The 24,048-nt window shown below is 39.5% G+C and overlaps 1 protein-coding gene and 1 long non-coding RNA gene across 8 annotated transcripts in view; one reads left to right on the forward strand and one right to left on the reverse strand.

The window, feature by feature from the left end:
- Positions 1-9,199, reverse strand: part of LOC116238848 (uncharacterized) — a 57,234-nt gene extending 48,035 nt beyond the window's left edge. For 2 of the 5 annotated variants that reach the window (XR_016461455.1, XR_016461453.1), the window contains exons 1-7: positions 9,041-9,199; positions 8,139-8,195; positions 6,749-7,139; positions 5,811-6,025; positions 4,716-4,940; positions 3,543-3,645; positions 3,202-3,298 (exon numbers count right to left, since the gene is read on the reverse strand). This is a non-coding gene — a long non-coding RNA (uncharacterized LOC116238848). Of the gene's footprint in view, positions 1-132; positions 224-3,201; positions 3,299-3,542; positions 3,646-4,715; positions 4,941-5,810; positions 6,026-6,748; positions 7,140-8,138; positions 8,196-9,040 lie in introns of all 5 variants that reach the window. The other 3 variants (XR_016461454.1, XR_016461452.1, XR_016461456.1) reach the window with 3 other exon arrangements.
- A 10-nt stretch (positions 9,200-9,209) lies between these two features.
- ZFAND5 (zinc finger AN1-type containing 5) lies at positions 9,210-23,932 on the forward strand. Of its 3 annotated transcripts, none has more exons than XM_031608750.2 (6): positions 9,210-9,691; positions 12,767-12,924; positions 13,349-13,463; positions 13,871-13,968; positions 21,920-22,045; positions 22,294-23,932. In XM_031608750.2, the coding sequence occupies exons 1-6, from the start codon at positions 9,330-9,332 to the stop codon at positions 22,440-22,442; spliced, it is 1,008 nt and encodes a 335-aa protein (XP_031464610.1). In that variant the 5' UTR covers positions 9,210-9,329; the 3' UTR covers positions 22,443-23,932. The 3 variants fall into 3 exon arrangements, with proteins under 3 accessions (XP_031464610.1, XP_031464611.1, XP_089986797.1); XM_031608751.2 differs by lacking the exon at positions 9,210-9,691 and adding an exon at positions 9,993-10,423; XM_090130671.1 differs by lacking the exon at positions 9,210-9,691 and adding an exon at positions 10,510-11,022.
- Positions 23,933-24,048: the final 116 nt, after the last annotated feature.

Genomic DNA, 24,048 nt, shown 5'->3' on the forward strand with positions numbered 1-24,048 from the left:
AGCTATTAGAAATACTTAAGTAAATATTTTTGAAGGCTTTTATGAATTTTGTCTAGATTGCCTGCTAGGTGTCATACCCATGATGCCTTGAAGGAAACATTAAACTTATGTTCAAGGTGTAGCTTAGAATACCTTTGCCATATTATCCATTTATTTTTCTCAGTCAAAGTACACATCAACCAGGTAGCTTCTCTTGAAAGTTGTGTTTTAACCTCAGTGAGAGCTATAGCACAAATACCAGGAGAAAAAAAAAAAAGAAGAAGTGAAAGTGAATATAGGCATTACATTTAAATCTTATGTTACCAATTAATTAAATGCTATTAATGAATAACTATGTGGTTACAGGGTAGTGCCTTTTAAGTCACCTATAGAACTATACAAGGTACTACCATGCCATTTCACACAGCACACTGCATCTTACACATGCCACAAAAAGATTTTAAAGGTCAGAATAATAACCACAATCTTATGACAGTATTTATACTTTAAAATTAAAGAGTATGTGTACTTTTGTTAACACTGAGAAACTCTTCTTGTAGCACTTTCTGAAGGGAACAATCTTGACAATATGGGCCAAATCTTAATTTGATCTTAGCTCTCTCAGAAGAGCACACATAATATGGAAAATTAGGTTTGCAGAGAGAAGTTATATGTATACTGATCACTTTTCATCCAGTTTTTCAGGCAAATACTTATGGTTGTCATCTTTAGGCATCTGAGATCTGAGTCACAGCTCAAATAAAGGGATTTTAAATCCCCAATATTCAAATAGTCTACCCTCATTGCAAAAGGCTATAGAAATACCATAACAGAAGTTCAGCTCTAACTAAAGCATACTGTTTCTATTTAAATATATACGCTTCTAAAGCATCTCAATATTTGTTGTGTTTATTTAGTTTATTTTGAGAGCACACAAATACTGCTTTTAAATGATTCATTCTCCTTTGAAGTCAATTTTTGAAGTAGTGGACCTTTTCTTGCTTTATCACATTTAACAATAATTATTTACTTTGGTCTGTAGATTACATTCATTTTTGTTCACCCATATCTAGTTTTGAAGTCAAAATATCATAAATAATATATAATGCAAATAATGCTAGAAAAGATTATAATAATACAACTAACTCTTAGAACTGGATTCTATCAGTAGCTCATACCACAGAAGACGTATTTCAGCAGAAGGTTAGCATAACTCAAATCCTTTGAAAATTTCAATAAGAAGTACATTTTCAAAGACCAGTAATTCTGAATAATGAGTTGTATGATGAATAGCATTCTCAAGTTATCAGGACTCTTTTCAAAGACTATATTTCTCCTTTTATATAAGAGTTATGCCTTACAGACTTTTAAATGTTCCATCTTAGTCATAAAATAAATTTGGTTTCTATACATACAACACCTTGGAAACACATTAACTACAACTTTGCTAGATTGCACAGGTCTCCATATGGCAGTATAAGCTTTTTCCTGTCCCATTCATTGATCCAGTAATAGCTTCAAGGCAAAAGAAGTCTGAGAGCTTTTTTCTGTAAAGGATCTAAGCAGCTTAAAAGGGTACATTTATTTTATGCCTCTACCAATCCATACTCTTCCTTTCTCTGTGGAAATGTACCGTAACTGAATTTGACCCAATACTATGCTACTAACAAAGTTCCCACAGAACATCACATGACATCAGAAAGTATGTTCTGAGCAAACTCAATTATCCCTAAATTCTTTCCAGCACCAGAGAAAACAAAAATAGCAAGTCCCTGAAAAGTCCCATGAGGAGAGATTTAAAGTTTTTTAAAGTTTCTGAGGGTCCTATGATTCTTTGATTCTAAGACAGTCATAGATCACTACCAGTTATATCTCTACCAAATGTCTCAGAGGTGAGCAAATTATAACCCATATCCAAACTCATAAAATCAGAATCATTTGAGTTGGAAGGGACCTTTAAAGGTCATCCAGTCCAACTCCCCTTCAATGAACAGGGACACCCACATCTAAACCAGTTTGACCAGAGCCTGGTCCAGCCTGGCCTTGAGCATTTGCAGGAATGAGACTTCTACCACAACTCTAGGCAACCTGTTCCAGTGCTTCACTATCCTTACTGTAAAAAAAAAAATAAAAATAAAAATAAAACAAACAAACAAACAACAACAACAAAAAAAACACATCTTCCTTATACCCAGATTAAATCTCCCCTCTTTAAATTTGAAACCATTTATAGAATCCTAGAATCCTACAACAGTTTGGGTTGGAAATTATATTTAAGATGATCTAGTACCAAACTCTTGCTATAGGCAGGCACAGCACATACTGGATAAGGCTGCTCAAAGCCCCATCCAGCCTGGCCTTGAACACCTCCATGGTCCCTTTGTCCTATCACAACAGAACATGCTGAACAGTCTGTTCCCTTCTTTCTTATAGCCCCTCTTTAGAAACTAGCTTAAAAAAAAAAAATCAATTTGTGAAATGATAGAAAGATGGCCTGCCCCAAATGAAGGCCTTGCCTTATAAAAGGATCTTATTATCTCATACAGAAATGAGTAATTTCTGTGCCCTGATGAAACGATACTTCATATTAGATGATATATTCTCATATTGGTCAAGAAGGGCTACTTTGCTACTTCAACTCAATGAAGTGTATTACAAGGCAAATTCTCCACAGAGCTGGGTAGACCAGCAAGTTCTGTACAACTGCACAGGCACAGCTGAAAGAAGGTACCATTATGAGAACAAGGACACAAATATGCTGTATTAAACCTGAAAATAAACCCGTTTTCATAACGCAGTTTCTTCGCTCAACTAAAGCCTCCTATCTCATTATCTGTCACTATCCTACAGGAAAATCAGACACGACTGAACAGTATGAACAGTTTGTCTTTCTGTCCTACTAAGAAAGAAGTAAACAAAAAAATAGCAGCTAAAATTTTGGCTATAATTTGCTAACACCTCAGCATGACATCTCTAAAAGTGTCAGCATTGCCATAATTCCCCTCTCAGTCCAGCTTACAGCAATAGTACATAGAAGCACCTTCAACTGTGATGTAATATGAATTAAAACCAGAGATTTACTACATTTCAAATGCTAATGTTTTTTAATCACTGTTTACCAGTCATCATGCAGCTATTCCAAATCTCTACAGAAGTAACTAAGACCAGAATTATGTCCAAGACTATGAAAAATGGAAGAAGAAATACTTAATGGTTCTATACCTATCAAGCCAGCTGAGATGAAGGTCCATCATCTATGCTGATGAACATTTTAAAATGTAACATGCTCCTTTTTCATAGAAGTTATAGGCAGCCAAAACTGAAACACAAAATATGAAAGAGTGGGATACAAAACATGAAACAACTAGGTGTTTTGCTATTGGACAAGATCAGCAGAAAAGTCACAGACAACTAGTTAAACTAGTTTACTGAAGTTTAAAGCAATGAGATAATAATACAGCAAAAATAACACAGTTAGGCAATGCACTAACCATTACTAACCATACATGAGGATAGTAACAGTGATTAAGAAAGATACATCACCAATTGCCCTAATACCTTACCATCATCCAGATCTGCAGTTGCTGGGGAGCCCTCGTTGCAGCAAGAATTTGGAGAGCCTTTCCCAGCAACTCACATATACGCTTTGGGACACATGACTGGAAACTGAAGTAGAAAAATTACGACATAACTTTTGGTTTTTTTGTAAGGCAATAGCTTCTGATGAACACTTCTGGAAAGTTATAGTTTTGCGTTTTCATTAAAAATATATCTACTCATGTTACATTCTACAAATTGCATACTTTCTATATTTAAAACATGTAGGCTTTAAACAGACTGAAATACAAACAGCATATCCCCAGCTCATACTGCATACTCATATTTCTGCACATCTTAACTGCAAAGGCGAGCAAAAGAAGAATCAGGAAAAGGTTCAGAAGACACAGACAAGTGTCCATTCTGATCTGCTTAAAGTTGAACAATCAACAATTAGTATCACATGAGCACTGTTCATAACACACGTGAGTCTTGCTTAAAAAGCTCCAGCGTTAAGATATTCTTTCAGATAACTAGATACATATGAGAACTGAGTTGCTTCTTGACACGTAAGAGTTTAGTCTATGAACACCATGAAATTCTTTTCTTGCAGTGGACAAGACTTGATGGGACGGACATAGTTCAAATCAGGGGTATCCAAACATTTTGGTCATGTACCCCTATTAGAGAAAGACACAATATCTAACACACATCCTATATATGTATACTTATGAAGACATTTCTGAAGTTCTAACATTTTTCTCCTGCACCCTAAAAGCAACACAATTTGGAGACCACTTATTTTTAGATTATATGAGTGACATAAACACTAGAGGTGCTCTGGATGACACAGACACTTAGGCTTCTTCAGTGCTGTGCTGTAGAAGCCATTTCAGCGTAGAATTCTTTAATACTTGTGCTTGGATTCAGTTTGCCAACCACAAGTATAGGCTATCAAGCTCTACAGATTAGATTTTACCTTATGATTTTGATTTTAAAGGAAATTAAGTTAGTAGCCACTAAGCAAGCCATTGAAACAAAGCTACCTAAAGCACCATCAAAAAGCAGTTCAAAAGGTTATTACAGTATCAAATGACTCATGTATAATCAATGAATATAAAGATGTTATAATTATGAAATAAACCAGAGTTTGGCTAAGCAGATTACAATAACAAAAAGAGAATAGACAGAATGCTTACCCATATCCTGGGCTCGCTGCAAAACTCCAGAGGAGGGATCTCCAGAAGAGATCCTCCCCCTGGTAGACAGCTCTTAAATGTGTCTAGGAGAGGTGAGGCCAAGCTCCATCCCTTCCGGCAGCACAGGTGAATTGCCTTCACCTGTGCTCTGTGGCTGACTCGTTGCTCGCCTCAGGTGATCAATCAGAGGTTCTGGCCTCAGCGGTTCCCATACAACTCACAAGACTTAAGGAAAAAAAACGAGAGACAACGGCATATTGTGAGATCTCACCCAAAAGGCAGGCAGGTTATTCAGAATAGCCCACGAACTGATATATCTCTGGGAGCTCATAAGGTTCTGAAAGTTGAAATGAACCCAGAGAAGACTGGGACACCATTAGTGCAATGAGTGAGGGAAACTAGAAATACTGCTTAGGATCAGCACTGCAAGCCAAACTGAGGCACTCATCTGCCACACTCAGCAGTTCACAACTCTGCATGCCTCAAACCAAGGCCTGCTCTACAACTCATAATAAAGAGCTGAGACATTTTTGTCACATCAAGGTTTTGTTACACCAAATGATAAACTTTCTTCATTTTATTTATATTAACATAACATTGTCCATGTTAGAGCTACCCAGGATTTTAGATTAATATAAAATAGAGAGCAGGATTTTCCTGCAAGTCCATTACCACTGCTGTATAACTCAAAGAAGCATCTGATCAAGCAGCAGTTAACAGATGTTCAATTTAATAATTAAAGCCTGAAAGAAACCTGGGACCTGATCAGCTGAGAGGTGATGGCTTTTGCCATGCAGCACTTCCACTGATCAGAGTTTAATGAAGACAGGAGACTTACATGCTCAAACAAAAGTGCATGCAACAAGCTATTTTCACGAAAGCACTCTGTCGTGGGACAGCTCACTTTACTGGAGTGCTGTGATGGATGGACAGAGTGAGATGAGCCCTTCCTGAAAAAATGGCAGAGGAGATGCAGATCATCCCCTGTGGGAAAGAGTAGCTTAGACATGTGGGGCTCAGACCAAAGTAAGAGCTCTCAAGTCAGGCTGGAGGAGGGTCACCAAATGTGGTTGGAATCTGCTACAGATCACTTACTAGGTAAGAGAGCAGATGCAGCCATCATTAATGATTTTTGGAAGTCTCTGTCAAGCACCCACATCCTCATCCCAACTTTTAACATGTCCAAACACAGCCCATCCAGGAGATGTCTGAAGGGTGTTATAGGTTATTTCTTGTCATACAGGCAGTAGGTGTGCCAGCCAGAAAGGACACACATGCTGTAGTAACCATGGAATACTAGAGTCAGGTTCCTGAGAGGAGCAAGGGAGAAAACAGAAGATAGAAAAAGGAATAAGAGCTATAAGACAGAAGAAGGTGTGTGGGTTTTTTTTGTGGTATACACCAGCAAGCAACTAAGCATGACACAGTCTTTCCCCCAGCACTCTCTCCCCAGCTAGAGAAGAGAACTGGAAAAAAAAAAGACATAAATAGAACTCACAGGCAGAAAGAAAAACTACTTACTAAGACAGAAGATGATAACAGAAATAATGGTAATAATATGAATACTAACATGTTTACAAAGTAAGTGACGCATAATGCTCACTACCCGTTTACTGATGCCCACCCAGTCCCCGAGCAGTGGCTCTCCCCAGTCCAACTCCCGTTGGTCTTACAGTCTGGCAGGATGCCAGTTTGGGTCAGTTCTCATGGTTCTATTCTCTTCGGCTCCTAGTGTTCCCCACTGGCAAGACAGTACAAGAAGCTGAAAATGTGAAAAGCCCCTGGCTTTGTGGAGCACTGCTCTGCAGCATCTAAAATGCCCACCTGTTATCAACACTGATTTTTCTTCTAAAACCAAAACATAGTATCATATCAGACTACTACAAAACTACGACAGAATCAACTCTGTCCCAGTTGAAAACAGCATACTGTTTTAGCTACTAATGTACAATGAGGATATTTGGCTGAGTGGACTTCTTTAAAATACTCTCTCTAAGCAAATCCACCTGCTTTCCCAAATATGCACAGCTTACCTGCAGTGCCAATGAGTAGACAAACATGAAGTCCAAAACTACTCCCTTCTTAAGTTGTGGCTTCTGAAGATGGAAATACTCTTCTGCCATCTCAGCTCTTTATTGGATAATGTACTGGAGTTACTCTGGTCTCCTTTTAAGGTCCCCAACATTCCAGATGAGTTAGGAAGTAGCTTACAGCATTCTTAATGTGCTAAGCTTTTTGAGTTAAGTAAAATGCATTACTATTTCATTATTCCTCTTTTTTTTTCAGTTGTGCTGTGGTTTGCTTTGAAGAAGGAGACTATGATTCAGTCACTTAATACAATCAGCAATTTAAACAGAAAGTTCTCTTACATATTGGGGAAATGCTTCAGCATGTTTGCATTCAGTTTCATAAGACACTCAGATCCTGTTGGTAGATTAAAAAAAAAATTATAAAGAAAAAAAATTGTATTATCGGGGCTATCTATTTCCTTTCATACCCTGAGCAGAGTAGTCAGACCTGAACAACTAAAGGAAACAGATGGACCTGGAAAGTTTAAGCCTTGGAGGAAGAAAATCTCCGGTAAATAAAAATGCTTAGAGTCACAGAGGCAATTGTTCCATAGCTTGTAAAAATAGCCTCCCAGCTCTGCAGCTTCAGCAGAACTCCATATCTAGTGATGTCAAACTCTCAAATGCCAATGCCATCTCCTGTTTTCCATGCCTACTACGTTTTTTAAATCAACTTATATACCAAAGTTAATAACTGGAAGACAAGCATGCTTGCAAAGGTCCTTTGTAGCAAATTCTCCCATTCTTCTGAGACTCCTTATCTCTGAGTGGCTCCTCGCCACTGAGACAAACTTTGCTAAAAAATCTACTGAAAAACCACTCTGTTATTCAAGAAGAAGCCTTTCCTGGAAGAAGCCAAAGAAGTTGACAGTTTTCATCTGAAATTGTTATGTCCTCTGCCCTGCCATACTATGAGAGGTGGTGATTGCTCTCCAGCACTACTAGGAGATCAGCTTTTACTTTGATATTGAGACTCTAAAAATCTTCAGCTTTTGTCACAAAACCTCTGCATAGGACAAGTAATACATGCTTCAACTTCCTTTCCCACTTTTCCCCTCGAAGTGATGAAGTTACTCACCCCTTGAGAGCACTGCTTTCAAGAGTTCTCTTCTTCTGCACTGTAAGTCAAACAGCACTTACATTTTTTCCTCATAACAGATGGAATTATTTTGTACTACTGACATTGAGGCCAGCCCAAATGTTTCAGATAACAGAGGAGATACTCCAAACACTCATCACTGTTCTGTAGCAATAAGACTTCTGCAGCAAACGCAGTGCCAGTAGCCAGTGCTACTTCTGCAGAGTACTATACTGCAGCACAGCACAATTCCATCTAACTGAAAGCAATACGTACCTCAGAAGATTCTGGGCCTCAGGAGACATCTTTCCCACAAGCAAGGAATATCAGCTTCTAAAGGTATGTCAGGCCAAAAAAAAAAAAAAAAACTGTATGAATGTAATGCATTTTCCACAGTGCCATGCATTTCAAACCGAACCATATTCTTCGGGTTAAGTAGTTAAGCAAAGGCCCATAAATATATCTAATATACTGATCTCCAAGTATCTCAGTATAGGTGGAAGCTGCATTTAAAGCTGAATTGCTCAGAATATTTCTCTAAAGCTACTTTGTGTTGTACAGCTGAAGATCTATCTCCAAGTATGTAATGCCTGGATGAACAGAAGTACTTTCCCCTTCATAGACTTCCTTAAAAAAAAAAAAATAATAATTTTGCCCTTAGTTTACAATGATAGAGCAAACAACGATGGCACTCAACCTCCCATATGAGGCATAACTACCCTGTGCTGCTCTCTACGAGAGCAGGAAGCCTAAAGAAATAAGATTCTCAGAAACACGGCATTGCTGAGGTTGGCAGGACCTTTGGGACCACCCGGTCCTACCCCTGCTCCAGCAGGAACACACAGAGCAGGCTGCCCAGTCTTCTGGAGACCTCCGAGAAAACCACAGCCCCTGTGCAGCCTGCACCAGGGCTCCCTCGCCCACAGTAAGCAAGCATCTCTTCTGCTCACACGGACTTTTTATTCTCTTTCCTTTGACTTTTGTCCCAGTCCCACAGTGCCCACAGCGCTGCCACCCTCCCTCCCGGCTGGATGCCACCTCCTCCGTTCACGAAGGCGCAGCAGCACCCAGCAGGCGCGGCTGTGCTCTCGTCTCCCTGGAAACACACGCTGGGCGCAAGCCAGCACAAAAACGCGTTATCTCGAGGTCCGATCACGCACAAATTCACCAGCCAGGACCTAAATTTCAATCCCTCCGTGCCGGGAGGTAACACGGGAGCGCCCAGCAGCTTCCCCCTTTCCGAGGCGGGAAGCCCACGCGGGGTCCCCAACGGCCGCCCTTCCTCCTTCCCGCCCGCGGCGGCGGCCCTCAACCTGTGACGTCACCGCCACCCGCCGGGGGGCCGGACTCCGCGCGCAGCGGCACCACGCGCCCAACGCACGCGTCGGCCGCACAAAAGCCAACGCAGGCGCTCTGCCGCACTCCTGCCCGCCGCTCTTCAGTCCGCTCTTTCTCGCAGGAGTACGCATGCCCCGACAGCATGAGGCGGAGTCGAGGGGGAGAAGGAAGGCGAGGGGAAGAGGGAGGAGCCGGAGCGGGAGCCGGAGCCGAGGCGAGGGAGCGGGCTCCGCCTCCTCTCCTTCTTCCTCCTCCTCCTCCTCCTCGCCGATCCGCGACTCCCGCCTGCCGCTGCTCTCCGCCCTCCCCGTGTGCAGCGTGCGGCTCGCCTCCCGCCGGCGCCGCCGCCACGACGGCCGCGGCAGCCGCGAAAACAAAGGAGGGAAGCGGCGGCGGCTCTACGGCCCGCAGTCCCCGGACCCTCACTATCGCGGCAGCGCCCCGCAGCCCTCTCCGACACCCGACGCGGAGCTTCCGGCCGCCGGCACCAGGTGGGTGGGCGCGGGGAGGGCGGCGGGGCCGGCTCCGAGGGCGTCTCGCCGGGGCCAGGGAGGCTCGGGCCTGCCCGCGGCGGCACAATGGGGGGCGCGGGGCCGGCGGCGTCCGGGCCGTGACTCAGGGCTTTGCGTGCGGCTCGGGCGAGGGCCCGCCCCCGGGGTTGGCCTCCGGGCCCGGCGGCCGCGGGGCTCCTGCGCGCCGGTACCCGCGGGGAGGGGGGCAGAGCGGGCAGGGAGAGCGCGGCGCGCTCCGGGCGCTCGGCAGCGCCGGCCTCTTTGTGTGGCGCCGCGCTGGGCCCGTGCCGTGCTCCTCGGCGGCGCCGCGCCGCCGGGACTTGGCTTGTTCTTTGTGAACGGCCGTCCCCCGGGCGGCGGGGTGCGCAGGCCAGCGGGCCCCGGGTTTCGCCATCGGTTTGAAAGCGATCTCTTTGGGGCGCTGACGTTAAAATTCGAACCGGCGGAGCGCGGTGTCGGGACTCGCAGCGGGACCTCAGAGCTGGGCCGAGCCTCCCCGCCCCGCCGCCCGGCCCTGAGCGACCGCCCGGGGCGACGCGCGGGGTGAAACGGCGCTGCTTCCGTGCTGCGAGGGCGCGGGGTGAAGCAGCGGCACGCCTCGGGGCAGGGCTTACCCCTCCGGGAGGCAGAGCGAATTTTACTTTTCCGCCCCTCCAGAGGGAAGCGGTCCGGCCGTTGTAGCCTCCTGCCCCCGAGGACGGGGGCCTTACGGTGAGCTGTGAGGCCCGTTGTGACACCCGCCGTGTCTGGGGCTGAAAATGGCTGTTGGGGATGACGAGCCGGTGATGCTGCGCCTCCCTGATTGAATTTCAGTCTTCTCGCTCTCTCTTCCTTTAGAAAGGAAGCCGCGGTCCTGTTAATCAGATTTCATATCTTCCTCTCGCGGTGGGTGTATGCGCGGCTGCCTCGGCCTTGTGGGCTGTACGGAGCTGTCAGCCCTCGCAGATATAAATAGAAGCTGATTTCAGAGGCCCCTGTTGATGGGGTTTTGTGTCTGAGCCTCCAGCTCAGCCTGTCACATTGCAGCCTTGTGACAGGCGGAAGCTAATGCGCTCACCCATGTGACCTGCGCTTCTGAGAAATATTGAGGAAAGCAGTGCACACGTGATGGCATTTGGAGCTGGCTTTCCAGAGGAGTGGAGCTGTATCTGTAGGAACACTTTAGTTAGCTGCTGACATTCTTAGGTGTTCCAGTAGGGAGGAATTGGAGAAGTCTGTAATTTGTCTGGTTTGAAGATCTTGTTTTTTCTGTTGCTGGTTCAGAACTTGATAGAGCGAAACTTAGCGTACTGGATAGTGGATTCTGCCTGGTAAGTGTTTTATAACTGTTTGCCTAAGTGTGTGATAAATGAAAAGAAATGGTTAGACCTGGACCTTCTTCAGAAGCCTGAAAAACACTGTTTTTTCTATTAGGGGTGTGTATTTCAAATAATGGAAGAAGCTGCTGACCAAGCAGCTGTCAAGGCTTGTTGTTTGTAGTATTTTAAAAACGGTGTTAGCACCTAAAGCTGGATACTTTAGGTGGTAAAATATGATTCACAAGACGAATCCAATTCACAGCTTGACTCTAATCTGAACTGGAGCATGTCAGTTGAGATTGATGGTGGCAGCATATTTGGTAGTGTTTTGAGCTTACCTACTTAACAACAGGGCAGAAATGGGCTCTTTATTTGTTTTTCTCTAAGCGTAAACCTAGAATGTAGATGAGAGGTTTTAGATTTGCATATTTTAGTCACAATTTGCACTGACTTCCGTGTCTGACATGTAGGGCTGTAGAAATGCAGTGTTGTTGAGTGTTTTATCAAAGTGTGAAGTTACGTTCTCCTGAAATGACTACCTGTACCAACGAAGCTATATTTTTAGCTGGGGAAAAAAATCAGGTTCCATAATCACCTGCAGGAAAAAAAAAAAAATTATCTCCTGTTTTTGAATTACTTTTCTTTTAGAAACTTAGTTTAATTAGGCAAAGGCTGCTGTCAGCTGCAGTTAGCAAGCTATTGAATTTACTGAGTTTACTAATTGCCGTTTAGCATTTATTGTAAAAAGTGTTTTTCTGTGCAGCATTATGCTCCCAGCGTTCTTGAGTTCTCACAAGCTTCAGCTGTGAAGTATCTCTTATTTGACTTTTCCTGAGTAGGAAGGCTGTCATCTAGAGAAGGCATGAAAATGTCTCCACATGCTAAGTATAGTGCTTCTAAATCCTGTGAAGACAAGTGCAATATTCTTACATGTCCTCAATTTGTATTAGGTTGCTTGATTTCAGTGCTCAAGTTTTGTTGCCCCTGCAAATCAAGGGTTTTGTTTCTGTACCAGTTTTTCTGCTCACCTTGCTTTGCTGAGGCTTACCAACAGGGGAAGTATTGTTATTCGTAACTACTGCAGTTTGCGTTATGGAGTTAGGTATTGTCTATTAGAGGGTTCAGAAGTCTTGCTATAACTTCATTAATACAAAGAACTTAAATGGCTCTTATGAAAAGTGTCAGCAGCATGATGTGTACTTGGGAAAGCAAAGTCAGGTCTAATCTTATTACAGCAGTACTGTTTAGATTCTGTTGCAGGGGCTGTTGTGCACTTGTTGTTGCCAGTTAATACTCAGTATCAACTTTCATACACAGCCGGAGCAGTATTTGACGCCTTGTTTTGGAAACAACTTCTAAAGATACAAATACATGTTTTAAATGGCTGTTGCCTATACTTCAGGGATCTTTATTGTTCTTTTCAACAAATGGACTGTGGAAGTCAATCCTGGTAGTAATAGAATAAATGTCAAAATGTTGCAAGATCAACATTATTGGAAAAAGTGGGATGGTTCTGAATGGGATTTGGCAAAATAAGCTGCTAGTTACCAAAATGGTACAGCAAACATACGTAATGATGTTACTTAGCAATACAACTGCAGTATTGAATGGCTCATTAATGTCCATGAATCTCTTTTTAAGAATGCTGATATCATTTTATGGGAGCGGGGTGAGCAGATGTGCTTTAATTCTGTAACCCTGTAATTGATTTTGGTGACATGTCTGCTCCTAATGCAGTTCTTGCTTTTATTTACAGCATCGAGATGACTCAGGAGACAAACCAGACCCCAGGGCCTATGCTGTGTAGTACAGGATGTGGATTTTATGGAAATCCTAGGACAAATGGTATGTGTTCTGTTTGCTACAAAGAACATCTTCAACGACAGCAGAACAGTGGCAGAATCAGTCCAATGGGTAAGAGTTTACAATATTTCTGTTTTCTTCATTTTTGTTTTATTTTATTTTGAATTAAAACGTACAAGTGACGAAGAGGAATCCCATAACAGGTTTTGGGAGAACTTCTGAATGCTGTATACTGAAATAATGAATTTCAAAGAGTATACTTCTTCAAAACCCAGTAAAAATAGGAATGTGTTTCTGTGTAGTATGTTGTGATCCACCCTTAATTTTCTTCTCCACTTATTTCTAGTGTCAGTATATTCTTACATGATCACTTACATGATATTTCAGTTGTTAGTAATATAGTCTGTCTTTTTAAGTAAGAAGTAGTGTGCAGTATAATGAATAATGTATGCAAGTTCATAACTATATGCAAGAATATTTGACTAATGTATTCTACAACTTGTTTATAATGACTTCTTAAATTCTTGTTTTGTAGGACCAGCCAGTGGTTCAAATAGTCCTACCTCAGACTCTACATCTGTTCAGAGAGCAGATACTACTAGCTTAAACAACTGTGATGGTGTTGCTGGCAGCACATCTGAAAAATCAAGGTAAGATTAAAGTATTATTTTGAGTTTCAGATGAGTTGTGAGTATGTAGCAAGTTAATGATTGGCAGTAACTTTGACCCACTTCACTGAATTTCTTAGGTGCAGAAGGCATACCTGACAGTGCTTTTCTTTATAAATCTTTGTAAATGTCTAGTGGTTAAAATGTTTGGTGTTGTACTTCTGCATTTGCAGTTTATCTGGAGAAGTGTTTGCTCCATATTTGACTATTTTCTTCTTTGGGGAACTAAAATAGAATTAAAATGTATTTTGAAGATAGTAGAAGCAGGAATAAGGAACGTGCATTAGGACTAATTAAACAAGTAGTCTATTGATGGATTTGGACATTTTAAGCTTTTATTGTGTACTTATAACTGATGTAAAATTACATGTTTCACTGTACATGAACAGAAATGTGCCTGTTGCCGCTTTGCCTGTAACGCAGCAAATGACAGAAATGAGCATTTCAAGAGAGGAAAAAGTAACACCGAAAACAGAGGCTGAGCCAGGTATGTTTGCAGAGTAACGCTGGGTGTGCTGGTGACTTAACAGAAGTTGACAAAGGAGACATCTCCCATTATGATGGTGGTCTTCAGGAATTGTTAAGAAAGTAAATGATGTTTTCCCTTGGAATCAAGGAAAAATGACTGGTGCTAGAGTATAGCTTTAAGTTGCATGTTCAGTGTTGGTTAAAAACAAACTGACACCTCTAAAGATAGTTCTGACTCCCAATCCTTTTTTTCTTTTTTGGCACTCTACAATTGCATTTAGGGTAAAGCGGTCAATTTTGAAGTCAAAGATTTCTATGCATAATCTAGCAACACAACTCCTGCTGACTCATGGTAGTCAAAATGGCTTGGTGGGTTTAAAGAATGGAATTCTTACAAATTCTGTTCTACAGACAAACAAGAGTGGGGGAAAGACTGACAAAAACGGTTACAGGTTCTTTAAATAGTTGAGAAATCAGTAGATATAATTAAAGCATTGTTCTGTGGATGTAGGATACTTAAAGCTGGGAATTCATCTTCAAGTAAGATGTTTTGTTCTTGCACTGAAAGGTTGTAGCTGTAGTGGTTAAACTTAAAACTGCAAACTGCTTGGAGGGAGGCATGAAGGAAACTGCTTCCTTAAGTGCAATTGAGTGGTTGAATTCATTTATTAATCTACTTGAATGAATACCTTAATGCATTCATTCTGTACCTATGTGTATCCCCATTTTTTTAAGTAACAGTTATGAAGTATTCTTAAAACAAGCTGATAATTGGTAAATTTAAGCTGAAGATAAAATTAATGTTTTTCACTTATGAAGTCAGATATAAAATGCAAAAGATGCTACTCAGCACTGGATAAAAGTGATTTTTAAGTAGTTCTGGCTTTGCTCTAACAACTGATATTGCTCATTTTTTCTACATAGGTTTTTACCGTTTGCAACTGTTCTTGCTGAGTTGAGATTCTGTGGCAAGAGCTAAAGTCCATTTTAAAAGTGTATTTCCTCTTGTTCTGTACAGAGTAGGTTTCGTTACTAATATTAATTATAACTAAAGTCATCAGAAGAGTATTTTTTTTACATAGCTTAAAAGCTCAACTTTGGTATTTATGAACCTGTAGTGCTTTAAGATTTCCTGCCTGAAATGGTGTCAAGCAAGGCAAAGAAATGCATAAAATGGTAGCAGTGGTGAAGTACTAAGTGAATTTACTCTTACTGAAACTGCCAATAGTAGCCTGTCATTTTGCCATGTGTAACAGACAACCTTCAGTTTCAGACCCTATACCTGTTTTTTTCCTTTAACAAGTGAGTTATATGATAGCTGGTGTCAGGGGGGAGGGAAATCCAAAAGCAGCTCAATATACTGTTGTATTTTTTCTAAGTAATCTTGCAGGTTGAAAGCAGTAACAGTTGTTGCAAGTTGTTGTGGAGATTGGTGAGAGAGCTGCCACAGAACTTAAATGTTTCTGGGGAAACTTCTAAAACAAAACTGCCTACATTAGTATGCCTTGCAGCCTTTCAGTGCTTTAATAAGATTATTATAAAGATAGAAAGAGACATTGTAAAAAGTTGGGTATTATTATTTTAAACTAAAAAAGAGTAGGTAGAGGTTAGACGTTAGGAAGAATTCTTCAATTTGAGAGTGATAAGGCACTGGCACAGGCTGCCGAGAGAAGATGTAGATGTCTCATGCCTTGTAGGCATTCAGAGCTAGGTTGGATGGGCCCTGGGTAGCCTGAACTGGCAGCCCTGCCCTTGGTATGATTGTTGGAAATGGTGGGCTTTGGGGTCCCCTTCAACCCTTTCTGTGTGTTTATAATACCCATAAGACCTTCTGTCTCATGTGCAAGAAAATATGGCCTAGGCTTCAGAATCCCTGTTGAGTCTGGACTGGTTGCATTTTTCCTATCTTCCTTTTTCCAGTAACATTCAGTGTGTGATCTCTCCTCCTGAGGCGGAGTTGAGACGGCAATACACAATAATTCATAACAACAAAGCTGATACTTTCTATGAGTTGTAACTGTCTGAGATAATACCACAGTCTTGAAGTCTAGTTATGAATACAGTCTGACCCTAGAAACTGAATTTATAATTGTTTACAAGTAGTAGTATAGAGCATGAACAATATAACCTTCAAATAAAGTACGTCTCTCCTTTTAACATTTTCAGTGACATAAAGTTGTGTTCTTTTCTGCCAGAACTTCATTAGGAAGAGAAATTTTCAGTGTTTGCTTTGCAAGCCAGAAAGCTATAAATAATTACATTGGCAATTGATATAATTTTTAGCAATGTGTATTTTAAATTAAGAAGCTGCTGAAATTTGGAACAGTCAAGCTTTACGGGCTTATCTTCCTTTATTTTTGTTTTAATTTTTTCCCCAGGTTGAGGTTGCAAACTGGATTCTCATTCAGACAAATCAAGTTTTAAAATAGTTGTATCTTTACAGTTGAAGGAAAAGATGCGTGCCAGATGTAACTGACCCAGTTGGTTGTAATTGACATATCTAGCAGACTGTATTTTCTTCTGACCTGTAATTTTGTGGTTCAACTCTATTTCGTATTTGAACAGTGGCATATATTGTATAGTTCCTTCTATGATGAACTACTCACAAGTCAGAAATCTAAAGGCCTCTGTGTCTAAATTCCACTTTCTAAGTGGGCACTATTTACATAATATTCATAGGCCTTTGACCTGCTTTTTACACTTAATAATAGTAAGGATTGAATTATAGTACAGAATTTAGCCAAAGCATTCTAGAAATTATTCATAGCTATTTGTTTTTTCATTTTGTTCTTTTCCTTCTGTGGATTACAGGAATTCAATGCCAAACCTAGTTGAGTTCTTTCCCTCCTTTGTATTATACTATCAGAGCGATATACCAGGAATTCAGCAAGTTGGTGAGGCATAGCGTAGCCCTTCCTTATGAAACCTGTTTTGTTCTAGCAGGCATGCAAGTACTAGTAAAAGTTACTTACAAAAGAGAAAAATGAGTTGTATATTAGGCATAAAAAAAAATCTGTTTTGAAAACACGTATATTTAAACATGTTATTTCAAGTTACAGTATGTTTTTAGCATTTTTTGTGGTTTTGTCTGTGTCTTTCCATGGTTCAATTATAAGACTCCTGTCAAGCATCTGTTACCAGACATGATTGGCATCAGCATGCATGTTAGTGACTTAGCTTTGCTTTGTTTTTAATGCATTAGTAACCCAATTTTAGAGAGCAGAGTATGATGCCACAGCTATGGAGTAGTATGGTGTGTAATGAAAGTGAATGCGAAATTGAAATGTCTGTGTTCTCATGGAATGTATTTTAAAAATACTCAAATAACTGCTAAACTACGGCCTAATTCCATCCATGTTGCAGGCTGTTTCTGTTATTGAAGTAATATTTAATGAGCTTCAGAAGGCAGTGGAAGATGGTGTTTGACTCGTCCTCTGATGTACAAAGCCAATATGATTTTTTGATGTTATCTTGCATTCAGGTTCAGACCATGTTACGAGGGTTGCTCTAACTTAATTGTAGATCTCGTCAGTGTGTATTTGCAGGTAATAGCGTAAGATACTCAACAGACTGCTTATGAGATATGGTAGGTTTGAGATGATAACTATGGTACTCGTTGGATTTTTATGCTGTAATAATTGCTTTGTTAGTTCTGATTTGGTTTTGCATGTTATAATATTTAACCATGTTTTTAATGATAGCAGTTTGTTTGTAATCATTAGTAAAGTCATCTGATACAACTTGCTTTCAAAAGAGTCAGTTTATCTTCATGTTACCCTTGTCTACTGTAATATCTGTAGATAGCCCTGCTTTATATAATTCTGAAATTGGATTGGCTTGAAGTCTTGGAAAATAGAACTGAGGGCCCAACCAGCAGTCCTGTGCTTGTTGCTGATAGAATGCTATTTTACCTTCTTAACTGAAACGTTTATGGTAGATCATGTCTTCATGGTGACCAAATTTAACTGTACTTGTGTGATGTGTAAACCAGGATGTCTTTACACTAATAAAATATTTAAAATATTTTATATGCTTGTTAGTTGGGCGTGTGGGAAATAAGTTATATGCTGCAGAATATATTCATTCTCTTGCCTGTGAAATTAGAAGTGAAGTTTTGTTTTTCATTTTTTGGCTTCTAGATTGCCATAGCAGTTCTGGTTTCTGAAAAATAAAGCATTTACTTTCAAGAAGCTTGACAAAGCATAACAAGGACTGTTCATCTTTTCAAATTCCAATTTTATATACTAGTCCATTGTGTTTAAAATGAAATAAGAGGACTTGGTAATCTGCAGTTTCTGCTCTGGTACTGCAGATGTTTAGTCTGATTACTCCAGACTTTACATCCATTCTTACCTATTTTGGTTTTACCAATTCTGTGTTGGCCAACGGAATTGGTTTTATGAAGTCAAGTTAAGATATTTGTATTTTTATGCTTTCAAGACTGACTTTGCTCTTCCAGCATGTTTATGATAGTTGTGCAATTTGAACTGCTGGAATCCTGTGCTGTGGTTAACTTCTACTAATGAGGAAATAAGTTTCTAAAATGTTGGTGTTAGTTGAGTCGCCTTTTTCTGGCTACTTTTAGTATAGGGAGGGTTGAAGAACTGAAAATTATCAAATGAATACCTTTCTGTGTGAAAAATCTGAAAAATAACTATAGTAGGCATGTTCTTCTGCAGCAGCTATGTTTGCATAAGCAAAACTACAGTCAATTTTGAAAATGCAGTTGCTACAGTGTTGTTTTTGAAAAAGTCACTAAGGCTTAATAGCTTGATCAGATAAGTGCTTTGTTCTCTTTAGGATCTGTCCATGTTTGGTTGAGTAGCTGTTATGCTGTAGCATGTGGCTGACTTCATTCATCAGTAGCATGCTTTTTGTGAAGATGCGTCTTCAGGTTATACATGGAAAAAGCTTTCCCAGAGTCTTGATGCAATACCTGCACTGCTGGGTTTTTTTGGACACCCCTAATACTTGGATTATGCTACTCTTTATTACCTCAGGAGATGTGTGGTAGATTTCTCTGTGCATGATGATAACGCAGCTTGTAACAGCCACAGATAACTATAACTTTGGTCTGAAATGATTAATAAGGTTCACCCAATTCTGAAAATCTGTTATTCCCAAGTTTTTTCAGCCTTGTAAGGGAAGAATTGGTCTGATAAAATTCAAGTAGAGTAAACCTGATCAGTTAGCTGTTTGAGCCAAAGCTTAGGGAGGGAAATGACCACAGTGATGGTGATGGCTTTGTGCCAGCAGGAAGTCAGCTAAAATGATAAAACATCTTTTAGTAGTATGGAGATTAATTCATCCAAACAGGGATATTGTTACTGAGAAAGCTGGTCTGCTGGTAAAAGTAACCATGTTTTTTCATACTTGATTGTATTGCAGTTATTTGAAGCACTAATTATTTTTGGATAAATAATACTAGAGCACTTGCCTGATGGTGAGGGTCCTCCTTTTCTGAAGGAAAGTACTTCTAAAAGAAATAAACTGTATGTTTCAATTTGAATTCAGGGAGCTCTGCCCCATTTATTAAGTCTTTACTGCCTTTTCTCTGCGTGTTTTTCCTTCTTTACTGAGCACATTTTAGTTGTGCAGGAAAAATACTGTTCAGCAGCTTATTTAGGAAATGGGCCTCTGCAGTTTCTTAGGACTATTTTCTTCACTTCCTGGTTCCTGTGCTGTTACGTGGCAGTTGTGAGCACTTAGTGCAGGTTCCTTGAGCAGAGAAAGAACATCACAGTTACTGCAGGTACCTTCACTGAGATGGATTTGTTCTCATTTGCTTCCTTGTGAGCATGTTAGGCAGTGATAAAGGTTGTTTTTTTATTCTTGCTTTAATTTTATCTTAGTGCATGCTGTGAGTGACTTCAATTATTTAGGTCATTCTTGATTTGCCCCTTCTTTTATCTATTTTCTCTTGCATCTAACTGGAACAGCATGTAGCCTCTGAGGGCTCATACTGTGAATTGGTTCTCATGCAGATGAAGCTTCCCTCTGGCTAGTTGTACAGCAAATTGCAGCGTGCAGAAATATTTCTGGTTCCTCTTTTTTTTCTGTCATGGATTACATTTATCATTACATTTTTAAACAAATTAACAGTGTAGCATATTTAAAAGGAGCTTGACTGTGTTTTTTGGATGCTGCCCGTTTTTTTTTTTTTAATGCCATACTGGTGCTTGATAGCACCCAAGAGTTGTATGCTATTTGTCATATCAATGTACTTTAACCTGTTTTGGTCAGAAGCTCTTACATGGATTGACTGTTACCAATTATGGCTTTCTTTGGAATTGAAAAATAAGCTCAGAGCGTCATAACTGGAGATCTAGAAAATGTTAATAAATTATAAATACAAAGAAGTTGTCTCAAAAAACAGTAGCAGAGGTTACTCCAAAAAGTACTGACAACAATAATGATTCTAATGCAAGTCCTGTAATATTTTGTTACTCTTGGACTAAGCAACATACCAAACCCTTCACCATTTTTTTAGAAAAAGATCTCTACAAGACAAGAAATATAGTAAAGGGCGTTTGTAAGTTATTAGGACTATTAAACAAATGTTTAAGAAAATATTAGCAGCTATTGTCTTAGTTATAAAATCTTGGAGGTTTGAATAGTGAATACTTCTTGTTACCTCTGAGGATTAGAACTTGTCACTTCTAAATCTTTCTTAAACCCTGGTCAGGAATTCACAGCCTGTCTTCTAAATTGTAAGGCTTCCAAGATGTTGGGGATAATAGTGATCTTTTATTTTTCATAATGCATACAAATATGATAATATAAATGAAATTAAATAACAATTTTTTAAAAAATTGTAAAGATAGGAAAACAGCATAACTCACTCTTTTGTGTCTGAAAAATCTAAATTCTCACAGGAAGTAAAAAATCTGAACTCAAACCTCACTTGTATGCATAAATTTCATTACAAATATGTTTTTAAGGTGAAGTGTTTTGTAGTTTGTTCCTTGTATTTTAAAATAATGTGTATCATCAGACAGCTGGGAGTTCTCAGGAAAACTGTGCTAGGAATAGGGTCCATTGGTTATATGTGTCAGAGATGGCATTAAAATATACATTCTGAGCTTTCTTCCATGAGGGTTGTGTATAAATAGAGAATATTAAAGCAACAACAAAAATACTTTTTAATTTGATGAGAATAATTTTTTAAAAGAAAACAAACAGATTCATGCAAGTTCTGTGAATGACAGTTTTTTTGATAACTTGAGTAAAATGTCACTGACTCATTTTTCACTTGTTTCTGTCATGAACAGAAGTCAACTTTTGCTACACCTGCTTGCACCTTAAAGCCAAGTGCAGCACAAGAATACAAATACTTAATGTGAAAAATCCATACTTCATTCTTAAATTACTGAAAGCGTCTTAATAAGATTCTTTTGTATGATGTGCTTTATAGCAGTGTTCTGGATCTGTCCCAAAATCAGTAGTTTGCTGTGAGTTGTCTTGGTGAATTGTTTCAGGTTTTTGTTCTCTTGATTGCAATAGTATATAGTGGCAGAGTAACCAGTACTATGACAGTGACATACTACTGACAAATTCATTTTTTATCTAAAGTATGTTCCAATTAATTACGTTTTCTGTAGGTATCATCTCTGTTCAACTACTTTGCACGTGATAATATTTTTACTATTTTTAAAAAAATTTTACTTGATTATGTGGTTGTTTTTAGTATTGAGTGTACATGCTACTCTGGGTGTACATTAAATATACCTTAGATTTTGTGACTAGTAGAACTGTAGAGAAAATCTGACCCAAAAGGGGAACTTGCAGTGTACTTAAGAATCTTTGTGGTTTACTTTTTCATAGTCTAGTCTGTGCAGTACTTCAGAAAGCCTATTTAGAGTCTTAAGTGGGAAGTAATCTTTCAGAAATGCATGCTTGCTACTGTAGAGTTACATATGGTCATGAAAAGGAAGAAATTTAACCTTTCTATTCTTTCTTTGCTTTAACAGTTGTTACTCAACCAACCCCATCAGTTTCTCAGCCTAGTACTTCACAAAACGAAGAGAAAGCTCCTGAACTTCCCAAACCAAAGAAAAACAGATGTTTCATGTGCAGAAAGAAGGTTGGCCTTACAGGTAGGCGAACACTTAGATGCTGAACAGATCTGTATTAATATAGTTGCCTCTTAAGAGATTTAACATAATGAAGTTGATCATGAAATCCAAATTACTTAAAAATGACATGTTTTGGAAATGTTTTTTTAAGCCTTTGTATGTCAGAAGAGTCAAACATATGACTTTCTTCTGTAGTAACTAAGCCATTAACTTAGAGCTTACTTAAATACAAAGCTTCCTAATGATGATGCATGTTTTTCTTTGTGCAGGATTTGATTGCCGCTGTGGAAACTTATTTTGTGGACTTCACCGTTATTCTGACAAGCATAACTGCCCCTATGACTACAAAGCAGAAGCTGCAGCAAAAATCAGGAAAGAGAACCCTGTGGTAGTGGCTGAAAAAATCCAGAGAATATAAATGGAACTGCTTATGAAAAGACTGACTTTTTGGTTTTGTTTATAATATATCCTAGGAAAACATTGAAGAGCAGGTGCATGGCCATTTTCCTTTGATGTTCTCCAAAGTTGTTTTGTTTTTGTTTTTTCAGTCTTGTCTGTCTTAATGATATTTCAGAATGTTTGGGTGTTTGTTACAGGCAGGATTGGATAGGTACAGTCCTTGAAAATGTGTATGCCCTCCTTAGAATATAGCTGAATGATTAGAAACCTGCACAGGAATACACATGCACAGAGAACAGTCTCTTTAGCTCACGTGTGCCAAACAGCTGTATGCTATCTGCATGTTTGCAGCAGATCTGCCTTTTGAAATGTCTGAGGTATATAATCTTTGGCTAGTGTTATGTGCCTGTTTTGGAGAAGGATACATCAAAAAGGCTGGCAGTCTACTTCTGTCATTAAATATCTCATTCTGGTTTTAGTTGCAACACTCCATTGTTTTCTACCAGAATTTAAGCTATGTAGAGAGGTCTGCCTTTCCAGTAAGATGAGTGTTGGTGCCATATTTAAGAACTTTTCAGTTGCATTGAGGAAAAAGAAGACACTTGTGAGAACACTGTTTTGGAATCAATTATATTAAGTTTAGAACTATGAAAATTATTCATGGCAAGGAAGTGTCCTGTTGGGGTCTTACAAAACAGTCTGCAACAGAACTGTCTGCTTTTTCTTGCTTAGCGAGAACTGTTGTGTAGCACAATGTTGTAAGATTAGTTCACAAAACACAGGTTACATATGTTTTTAGACATACCAGAACAGCTCTTATCAAGCAACATGTATCTGAGTAAGTTGCTGAAGTATTAGAGCAGTTTATCACATGCTATTTACATTCAGTGTCTTCTGAGTTCACAACAAAATATTACCATTTTTTTTCTAGTTTTAATGTAACGGTTGCACCACTTTGCATGGAAAACCATACCTGACATAGCTACTGTAGACTTAAGTGGTAGCTGGAACCACTCTCGAAGGGCTGCTTTATCATTTTTAATTGTACTTGGGTGTAGGACTGTAGTGTTCTTGGGTGTATTGCATGGGCTGCATTATCTACAGCATTGTACAATAACAACTCTAGAAAAGGCAGTATACTTCACTGATGCTTGTCTGGTAATATCACTTCTGTGTTATAATGGAAGGTTTTTTTGTGATGTATGAAATTTGTGTTTTTTATATAAAGTACAGTTTAGACTAGTGTTGTGGTAATGCCTGTTCTCATGTGTAAATAGTTACATATGTACACAAGATACTACTTTTGAACTTCTGATTTTCATTGCAATGTTCAGTCCTAGTTCTTATTTCACTATTAAAAAGTATGTTTTTGCTTTAACATTGTTCAGTTAGTAGATATGCAAACATGTACAGATAGTTCATATTTATGTATGGCATATAATCACACTACTCAGCAGCTATGCTTTGTTGTATTATGTAAATAATAAAAAAATGTACAGAAGGAAATAATTTCTTTTGTGATTGTTCATTGGTTTTAGTTACTGCTGTAATCTAAAAGTGACCTTGTTGAGATTGGATGTGCAATTAATAGCTTTGCTTAGATGTCCTCTTTTTGCTTAAGCCTG

This window comes from Phasianus colchicus, chromosome Z (assembly GCF_987193195.1).
Source record: "Phasianus colchicus chromosome Z, bPhaCol1.hap1.1, whole genome shotgun sequence".
Taxonomy (NCBI): domain Eukaryota; kingdom Metazoa; phylum Chordata; class Aves; order Galliformes; family Phasianidae; genus Phasianus; species Phasianus colchicus.